The sequence below is a fragment of the Salvelinus namaycush genome, chromosome 12 (genome assembly GCF_016432855.1).
Source record: "Salvelinus namaycush isolate Seneca chromosome 12, SaNama_1.0, whole genome shotgun sequence".
NCBI classification, from domain to species: Eukaryota; Metazoa; Chordata; class Actinopteri; order Salmoniformes; family Salmonidae; genus Salvelinus; species Salvelinus namaycush.
In genome coordinates, this window is record NC_052318.1 from 27,093,974 (window position 1) to 27,104,479 (window position 10,506).

The window sequence follows — 10,506 nt, forward strand, 5'->3', positions numbered from 1 at the left end:
TTGCAAGTTGGTTAGAACATCTACTTTGTGCATGACACAAGTTCCAACAATTGTTTACAGATTATTTCACTTATAATTCACTGTATCACAATTCCAGTGGGTCAGAAGTTTACATACACTAAGTTGACTGTGCCTTTAAACATGGAAAAGCATGGAAAAGCATGGAAAATTCCAGAAAATTATGTCATGGCTTTAGAAGCTTCTGATAGGCTAATTGGCATCATTTGAGTCAATTTGAGGTGTACCTGTGGATGTATTTCAAGGCCTACCTTCAAACTCAGTGCCTCTTTGCTTGACATCATGGGAAAATCAAAAGAAATCAGCCAAGACCTCAGGAAAAAAAATGGTTCATCCTTGGGAGCAATTTCCAAATGCCTGAAGGTACCACGTTCATCTGTACAAACAATAGTATGCGAGTATAAACGCCATGGGACCACGCATCCTTCATACCGCTCAGGAAGGAGAAGCGTTATGTCTCCTAGAGATGAACATACTTTGGTGTGAAAAGTGCAATTCAATCCCAGAACAACAGCAAAGGACCTTGTGAAGATGCTGGAGGAAACGGGTACAAAAGTATCTATATCCACAGTAAAACGAGTCCTATATCGACATAACCTGAAAGGCCACTCAGCAAGGAAGAAGCCACTGCTCCAAAACCGTCATAAAAAAGCCAGACTACGGTTTGCAACTGCACATTGTACTTTTTGGAGAAATGTCCTCTGGTCTGATGAAACAAAAATAGAACTGTTTGGCCATAATGACCATCGTTATGTTGTGAGGAAAAAAGAGGCTTGCAAGCTGAAGAACACCATCCCAACCGTGAAGCACGGTGGTGGCAGCATCATGTTGTGGGGGTGTTTTGCTGCAGGAGGGACTGGTGCACTTCACAAAATAGATGGCATCAAAATTAGAGGCAGGAAAATTATGTGGATATATTGAAGCAACATCTCAAGACATCAGTCAGGAAGTTAACGCTTGGTCGCAAATGGGTCTTCCAAATGGACAATGACCCCAAGCATACTTCCAAAGTTGTGGCAAAATGGCTTAAGGACAACAAAGTCAAGGTATTGGAGTGGCCATCACAAAGCCCTTACCTCAATCCTATAGAAAAAGCGTGTGCGAGCAAGAAGACCTACAAACCTGACTCAGTTACACCAGCTCTGTCAGGAGGAATGGGCCAAAATTCACCCAATTTATTGTAGGAAGCTTGTGGAAGGCTACCTGAAATGTTAGACCCAAGTTAAACAATTTAAAGGCAATGCTACCAAATACCAATTAAGTGTTTGTAAACTTCTGACCCACTGGGAATGTGATGAAAGAAATAAAAGCTGAAATAAATCATTCTCTCTACTATTATTCAGACATTTCACATTCTTAAAATAAAGTGGTGATCCTAACTGACCTAAGACACAGAATTTTTACTAGGATTAAATGTCAGGAATTGTGAAAAACTGAGTTTAAATGTATTTGGCTAAGGTGTATGTAAACTTCCAACTTCAACTGTATAGGCTATAACACTTCACAACAATATTCTCACACAAAGTACTATGGTAAATCTCCCAGACAATCCTTATCTAAATACTGTTGAAGGGGGTCAGGGGTCACATGCTGCTTTTATCACGTTCTGTGGGTGTTCAGCTCTTCACCAGTTCTGGGTTCAGGTTCAGCTCATTAGTGTACTGTAGACATTTAGGGAGTTAAATTCTAATTCTATAGTATGTATGTACTATATGGGCTCCTCTTCAGGTTGCAAACACTTTGATTACAGAAGCTGGATAGGTCACTGCATATGAGAATCTTTTAGTCAGGCTGCTTGAGCCAGCTCATTTTTGTGTGGTAGTAATCCTGTTTTATGAGGGGAATGTAAATAGTGTTTACTTGATCCAATCCTATTTCAGATTCCGATGGAAAGATAAAACAGTCCTATGATATTTTCAGCGATCATATTTCAAATAACACCAGTCAGGTGTAAAGTAACAGGGATTTTTTTTTTTTTAAGTACTGCTTCAGTAGTTTTTTTGGGGATATCTGTACTTTACTTGAGTATTTATAGTTTTGACAATTTTTCTCCACTACATTCCTAAAGAAAATGTGTACTTTTTACTTCCATACATGTTCCCTGACACCCAAAAGTAGTTGTTACATTTGGAATGCTCAGGCAGGACAACAATATGGTCCAATTCACGTACCTATCAATATAACAAGTTGTCATCCCTACTGCCTCTGATCTGGCAGACTCACTAAACACAAATTTAATTTGTGTTTATGTAATAGGTGTACTGTATGTGTGTCTATAGTTTAGTTCAATGTTGTGTTAGTGTATGTAAGTTGTTTTGTCTGAAACTGAAGTTCCCCCTGCTGCTGTTTGACCAGGTCTCTCTTGAAAAATAGATTTTATCTCAATGAGAAAAACCTGTATAAAGGTTAAATTGAAATAAAAAAACTTTGTAAATTGTTTCTGAATGTTGTGTGTGCCTCTGGCTGTCAGTGTAAAAAAAGAAGACAACCGTGCAGTCAGGTTAGCTTAATATAAGGTATTTGATGTATATGTATATAACTTTAACTTTTTACCTTTACTCATATGACAATTGAGTCCCCCCCCCCCCCCCAAGAGTGTGCAAAGCTGTCATCAAGGCAACGGGTGACTACTTTGAAGAATCTCAAATATAAAATATATTTTGATTTAACTATTTTTTTGGTTACTACATGATTCCATGTGTTCTTTCATAGTTGTGATGTCTTTACTATTATTCTACAATGTAGAAAATAGTTTAAAGAAAAACCCTTGAATGAATGTGTCCAAACTTTTGACTGGTACTGTATATTTTGGATCAATTGTTGTGTGGTGAAAAATGTCTCCAAACAAAAAGCTTTGAATATAAAATTTGCTACATTGCTAGTGTTACCAGTTTGGAGTTTTGTATAAAAAGTTTTAAATTCACCACATACACCAAAGCGATAGAAAATAACTTTAATGCTCCATTCCATACACTGCAGCGTTGGTTTGTTTTAAGTCAACAGGGGGCAGCAAAGGCCAATTAACAGGAATTCAGGTACAAAATAGTACGTAACTGCCTGTGACCTTTGTTTTGGTGTTGGGGAGTATTGAACTACTACATATCGTTGAACTTGTAATTTAACAATGTTGCAGTAGCTTGGTCATTGAACTAAATGCAAATCTTGGTAGTGTTTTCAGTAGTGAATTACTTTCTTGCTTTGTAGCTAAGTACCAGAACTACACACTACTTACTTTGCAAAATTTAAATATGGGTGAAGAAAGCAATTACGATTTTTATAACTAAACCAAGATAAACCACAGCCTGTCGTTTCCAATGGGAGCAAATGAATCCTAGTGTGAAGAGCCTATTGGCACGTTCTAGCATGTATTTGGATATTTCGGTAGGTGGCCTAGTGGTTAGAGCATTGGACTAGTACCCAAAAGGTTGCAAGATCGAATCCCAGAGTTGAAGTTAAAATATGTCCTTCTGCCCCTGAACACTGTTCCTAGGCTGCTATTGAAAGAATTTTAGACTTGTGCAGTTAAAGGTAAAATAAAATTGTTAGAAAGGCTACTCTGAAGTGCGCACCCATGCACTCCTAAAAGTTGTGGAAACTTTGGCAAAGGGTAGTCTCACTTGAAACTGGTGTCTAAATTACACATTCAGGTAGCATAACCCCAAAGTGATCTGTCTTGCAGTTTGACTTCTGATTTATTCTTTCACAAAGTACATTTAGTTAAGTCTATATAGCCCTCAAGGGTCACTTTGTGTACCTTAACTTCCAGTGGGAATCAATTAGTAGCATGGTATACTACATTTGAGTAGCTTCCAACACGACATTTCACCCACCATTGAAAACTAAATCCCAGTGGAGTTGATCTGACAGGAAAATACTCTGCTCCTTGCCATCAGTGTGGCATAGGTTAATTTGGAGCATAAGACTAGGAATATGGTGGCAACATTGTGAAATACATCCCATGTAGACCAGATGGGTTGAGTCTCTCCAGCTTTAAAACCAGTGAAGTAATACCGTGGTAGAATTAAATTTGACAAATCACTCAACCATCCTGCGATACACCGCCATTGGTAAGTACTAAGCATGAAATGTTCCTGACCACTCATTATCTTATAGCATGCCTTCACTGCAAGTGTGAATTAATGTAACATCTTCCTATACTTCATGAATGACACCTCACGCAACCAACTTAAGATGAAGTTGCATTGTATCAGAAATCTATGAAAACAGAACAAATTAATTGCATTCATTTAGCCTTTAATGACTTCAATAAAAAAAAAAAAAAGGTGAAAACTGATAACATTTGTCAGAACAGAAGCAGGGGAAACGTTTACTGTCCTCCCCTGAGACGCAGCACAAGATGGAGGGTGGACTCTTTCTGGATGTTGTAGTCGGAGAGGGTGCGGCCATCTTCCAGCTGCTTGCCGGCGAAGATCAGACGCTGCTGGTCTGGGGGGATGCCCTCCTTGTCCTGGATCTTGGCCTTCACATTCTCAATGGTGTCACTGGGCTCCACTTCTAGTGTGATGGTTTTACCAGTGAGGGTCTTGACGAAGATCTGCATGCCTCCCCTGAGACGCAGCACAAGATGGAGGGTGGACTCTTTCTGGATGTTGTAGTCGGAGAGGGTGCGGCCATCTTCCAGCTGCTTGCCGGCGAAGATCAGACGCTGCTGGTCTGGGGGGATGCCCTCCTTGTCCTGGATCTTGGCCTTCACGTTCTCAATGGTGTCGCTTGGCTCAACCTCGAGGGTGATGGTCTTGCCTGTCAGGGTCTTGACGAAGATCTGCATGCCTCCCCTGAGACGCAGCACAAGATGGAGGGTGGATTCTTTCTGGATGTTGTAGTCTGAGAGGGTGCGGCCATCTTCCAGCTGCTTGCCGGCGAAGATCAGCCTCTGCTGGTCTGGGGGGATGCCCTCCTTGTCCTGGATCTTGGCCTTCACATTCTCAATGGTGTCACTGGGCTCCACTTCTAGTGTGATGGTTTTACCAGTGAGGGTCTTGACGAAGATCTGCATGCCTCCCCTGAGACGCAGCACAAGATGGAGGGTGGACTCTTTCTGGATGTTGTAGTCGGAGAGGGTGCGGCCATCTTCCAGCTGCTTGCCGGCGAAGATCAGACGCTGCTGGTCTGGGGGGATGCCCTCCTTGTCCTGGATCTTGGCCTTCACATTCTCAATGGTGTCACTGGGCTCCACTTCTAGTGTGATGGTTTTACCAGTGAGGGTCTTGACGAAGATCTGCATGCCTCCCCTGAGACGCAGCACAAGATGGAGGGTGGACTCTTTCTGGATGTTGTAGTCGGAGAGGGTGCGGCCATCTTCCAGCTGCTTGCCGGCGAAGATCAGACGCTGCTGGTCTGGGGGGATGCCCTCCTTGTCCTGGATCTTGGCCTTCACATTCTCAATGGTGTCACTGGGCTCCACTTCTAGTGTGATGGTTTTACCAGTGAGGGTCTTGACGAAGATCTGCATGCCTCCCCTGAGACGCAGCACAAGATGGAGGGTGGACTCTTTCTGGATGTTGTAGTCGGAGAGGGTGCGGCCATCTTCCAGCTGCTTGCCGGCGAAGATCAGACGCTGCTGGTCTGGGGGGATGCCCTCCTTGTCCTGGATCTTGGCCTTCACATTCTCAATGGTGTCACTGGGCTCCACTTCTAGTGTGATGGTTTTACCAGTGAGGGTCTTGACGAAGATCTGCATGCCTCCCCTGAGACGCAGCACAAGATGGAGGGTGGACTCTTTCTGGATGTTGTAGTCGGAGAGGGTGCGGCCATCTTCCAGCTGCTTGCCGGCGAAGATCAGACGCTGCTGGTCTGGGGGGATGCCCTCCTTGTCCTGGATCTTGGCCTTCACATTCTCAATGGTGTCACTGGGCTCCACCTCAAGGGTGATGGTCTTGCCTGTGAGGGTCTTCACGAAGATCTGCATCTTTACACCTGAATAGACAGTGAAACTTAAATTACCAGACCAACTTAATTATTAAAGCGCACTACTGACGTCCATTTCCGCAAGATGAACATTTTATACTTTGCTAGCTACTGGGGAAAAGGAATACAAACAAAAATATTTGTATTGCATGTATTATTTGCTTTCATGCAAGCCTGTTCAAAAGCATACGTAACAATTGTTTGAACTGCGTAGCGTTCGTTTAACTTCCGAATTCGATCGGGCGCCATTTTGTCAGTCCAATTTGCTCAGCCAGATAAAAATACGTTAAACGAAAGCAGCATAACAATTGGAAAAAGAAAAAAAAAACGGACAACCATAGTCATGGATAGCAAACTTGTAAATGGTAAGCCATACGAGGCGTATAGTAACAAGCCTTTATTTAAATTATGGCACAAAATCAAAATATTTTGTAAGGGAAGGGTGAAAGACGACGGTTGGTGAACAAAACCATTCGACAAAACTAGGTCAAGCCGAATTCTAGCAAGTAACGTTAGCAACTCTAGCATAGTAGTTAACACATGAATAGCTGTAAAATACAAAAGTTCAACTAATATATCTACTTACGATTAACCTCGAAGTAAATTTCACGAACACGTCTTCTTAGAAACTCTTCTTGCTTCTGTGTTCAATATGATTCACGAAAGGCGCGGACACTTTATTTATACTAAAAAAACATTGCGACGTGGAAAAGCGTCATGTGACAATATCCATCCGCGATTGAAAATATAGTCCGTGCTTTAACCTTAAACTTACAATATACATTTAATCCATTAATTTTGATTCGAATAAATACACATATAACACATACACGAATTATCGATTAAGAAAATATGATTTTAAAACAATTACTCTCGGCGGAGTTACATGTAATTTAATGTGTGCTGAGATGTCTCTAGAAATTGCTAGACCACCCGTAAGTCTGTGATTGGACGCTTATATTGTTTGTCTGAACAACGATTGGTGGATACTGTGTTGGTAATGTGACTTTTTTCAAACCTGTCTGACTGTACCATGAACTGTGTCAACAACACTGATATGTTGGAAAAGCCAGCTACCGTACATAAAAAACAAACGTGGTTTGTGTCATTTGAGATTTGAGAAACTGTAAAAAACTGTTTTAGGCTCAAATTATTATTTCCTTTGTTTCCACGTCACAATGTTTTCTAGGTATAAATACAGTATCAGTGTTGAGGGATAATTAATGAAACAATGGAAACTTTTGACACTTGTGTGTTATGCATTTTAACAATATGTACTGTCTGTCTCATCTCCTATTGATATAGGTCTACTCATATCAACACCAAGACACACCCTTCATTCACGCTATATGACAGTTGTCACATTTGTTTCATGTAAACATAATACGTAGAGAGCAAATGTCATGGTATTTCCCAATCCTAAAAAAATCCCAACATACTTCTTAATGTAGAGCAGAAACGTGTAGCATGAGGTCCAGCCTCCAGCAGATGAGAACATGTATCCCAGCTTTATCTGCACAAGTAAAGTATGTCAGGTTGAAGAGAAAGCTGACACTACTACCAGTAGTACCTTTCTTGCTCTACAGAGCACCTCCATGAGAAATGAATGAGAAATTCAGAGATATAAAGCAGAATGAGAAAAAAAAACACAGGCATGAAGGACCAAACTATTTTCAGACAGAACAACTTGAGGATTGTAATGTATAGGCTATTTACAGTGCATGGTAAATACAGGTTGCTTGGTAAAACACCATAGTAACTAAATACTGGTTTGCCCCACAAGTAAGTGCATCTATTTTTTGAAGGCCAGATATATTAAAAAAAATATACGACTCCTTTGACTCCTGATTCAGGATGGGGTACAGATCAACCCAGTTCTAACCTTTATCATCCTTACCCAATAACAAATCATGTTTGGATTGAATTTACACTATTGATTCAGTTGGTGAACGATTGCACCGTTGGAGGTCAGGTCCAAAGTTATACATTTGTTTATTCAGAATGAACAGGGCAGAAATTGTAAAACGGTGCTCTTTGGCTCTGCTTATCTGGATCCACTGCACTGTGAAAATGTTAACATTGTTGGGTCAGGGGCAGGGCTATGAAATTAATTCCACAGGCAGGGCCAACAGCTGCCTGAAACCAGATTGTTAAGCCAGTTAGGTCCTGTAACAGCAGCAACTACTAAAACACAATGCTGACATTTTCCATAACCTTCACAGTCTTTTCTTTTCATACATTATTTAACACGCTTTTCCTGTTGCTATAGTCCTTCTATTTTATTTCAAGAGGAGGCATAGAGATGGTCATACTGACCAAGCAGTTATCATCAGTTATTTTTAGGTGCACTGATTTTGCAGTGTGAAGGTTCCATTTATATCTGTCACATGTCCATACTGAGCACCATCTAGACTAAAGACTTGACCTGAGCTGGCCCACTGTAGTCCAAAACATGATTTTTCTGTGTTTTATATATATTTCCACACTATGAGGTTGGAATAATACTGTGAAATCGTGAAAATTATGATAATGCCCTTTTAGTGTAAGAGCTGTTTGAAAAGACTGCCTGAAATTTCAGCCTGTTTTGGAGGGATTGAGTTCTGACCTGCCAGACCACTCCCACAGTCCTAACAAAATTCTTGCTTTAGAAATTGTTCCATGCTAAGAAGCTATTTTAGTGCCTTTTTGACATTTGTTATTGAAAACATTCACAGTAAGGTACTTAATTGTTACCCAGAAATGTTTTGATATTGAGATAAAAAACAGCTGCATTAATTATAATATAATATTTGTGACATTATTGAATTCAAGCATTTTCATTTAAGGTTGATGAACAGTGTACCAACAGCTGCTGAGGGCCTAGTTTGATATTCTACTTCCTTCCAGGAACTCCGTAACTGACCAACTGTACAATATATTGAGGGCAAAGAGTGGTCTGGTCTGGTTTAGGTCAGTTACAGTATTCCCATGCGGATACACAGCAGCATTGTGGACTGTTGGTTCTTCATGTGACTCAATCCCAACGCGTGATCTCCACGTCACTCTTTCCTCAGGACTGGTTGAGCTTCACTGGAATGTGGTTGTGCAAGCCTCCTGTACTTTGCAACCCTGTCTGAGTGTTTATAATTATGGGAAGGAGGACAAGTTTTCATGCAAAACATGTTCCATAAGTCTCTGTTGAGCACTGTATATAAAGAGCTGCTTCAGCAGTGTTGTGATTTGAGAAAGTGTCAATTCTTTTAGAAAATATGAGAAATGATTTCAGACAGTCCGACATATTTCAATATACGTTTCTTGTGTGCTACAATAACCACAGCCCTTTTTACATAAGGTTATTTTATAATAACCCTCTACTCGATGTGATCATCTTTATAAAAGGGATAGTTGACCCAAATTACAAAATTACATATTGGTTTCCTTACTCTGAAAGCAGTCAATGGAAAAGGTAAGACAGCAATCCATGATTTGGTTTTATTTCCCTGTCATGGTTTCCAAGTCATATTAAAAATAAAATGTGATTTGTCACATGCTTTGTTATCAACAGGTGTAGACTAACAGTGAAATGCTTACTTTAAATCTTTATTTTTGGAAAATTGTAAGATAAAAGAAGGCCAGCATCCCGGAGTCGCCTCTTCACTGTTGACGCTGAGACTGGTGTTTTGCGGGTACTATTTAATGAAGCTGCCAGTTGAGGACTTATGAGGCGTCTCTTTCTGAAACTAGACACTCTAATGTACTTGTCCTCTTACTCAGTTGTGCACCGGGGCCTCCCACTCCTCTTTCTATTCTGGTTAGAGCCATTTTGCACTGTTCTGTGAAGGGAGTAGCGCACAGCGTTGTATTAGATCTTCAGTTTCGTGGCAATTTCTCACATGGGATAGCTTTCTTTTCTCAGAACATGGATAGACTGACAAGTTTCAGAAAAAAGTGATTTGTTGTTTCTGGCCATTTTGAGCCTGTAATTCAACCCACAAATGCTGATGCTCCAGATACTCAACTAGTCTAAAGAAGGCCAGTTTTATTGCTTCTTTAATCAGCACCACAGTTTTCAGCTGTGCTAACATAATTGAAAAAGGGTTTTCTAATGATCAATTAGCCTTTTAAAATGATAAACTTGGATTAGCTAACACAATGTGCCATTGGAACAAAGGAGTGATGGTTGCTGATAATGGGCCTCTGTACGCCTATGTAGATATTCCATAAAAAATCTGCCATTTCCAGCTACAATAGTCATTTACAACATTAACAATGTCTACACTGTATTTCTGATCAATTAGATGTTATTTTAATGGACAATTTTTTTGTTGTTGCTTTTCTTTCAAAAACAAGGACATTTCTAAGTGACCCCAAACTATTGAACGGTAGTGTACATTCAATACACACGCTGTCATGCACACCTTCTGTAGGACCTGTGGAGTCCAAAGTTTCAACACACCACACTTAAATCCTGATGGAGATGTTAAGGATGACTACTAACAAACACAGTAACAGTCATGTTTACCTTTGCTTTCTATGTAAACCTGAAACGTGCCCTGTATTGTTGTTTGTGGTACAACAGGG

General features: G+C 40.5%; 1 protein-coding gene across 2 annotated transcripts; it reads right to left on the reverse strand.

Annotated features, from left to right (window-relative positions):
- Positions 1–4,258: 4,258 nt before the first annotated feature.
- On the reverse strand, positions 4,259–6,758 carry LOC120057056 (polyubiquitin-C). 2 transcript variants are annotated; one of them, XM_039005437.1, is made up of 3 exons: positions 6,533–6,758; positions 4,582–5,955; positions 4,302–4,353 (listed from the first exon to the last, which is right to left on the reverse strand). In XM_039005437.1, exons 2-3 carry the CDS (start codon positions 5,945–5,947, stop codon positions 4,346–4,348), a joined length of 1,374 nt encoding a protein of 457 aa, XP_038861365.1. In that variant the 5' UTR covers positions 5,948–5,955; positions 6,533–6,758; the 3' UTR covers positions 4,302–4,345. The 2 variants fall into 2 exon arrangements, with proteins under 2 accessions (XP_038861364.1, XP_038861365.1); XM_039005436.1 differs by having other exon boundaries at positions 4,259–5,955; positions 6,533–6,756.
- Between the last annotated feature and the right edge of the window lie 3,748 nt (positions 6,759–10,506).

Bases quoted from the DNA above. Each gene is read 5' to 3' on its own strand.
- LOC120057056 (XM_039005436.1), bottom strand. From the start codon at position 5,947: ATGCAGATCTTCGTGAAGACCCTCACAGGCAAGACCATCACCCTTGAG.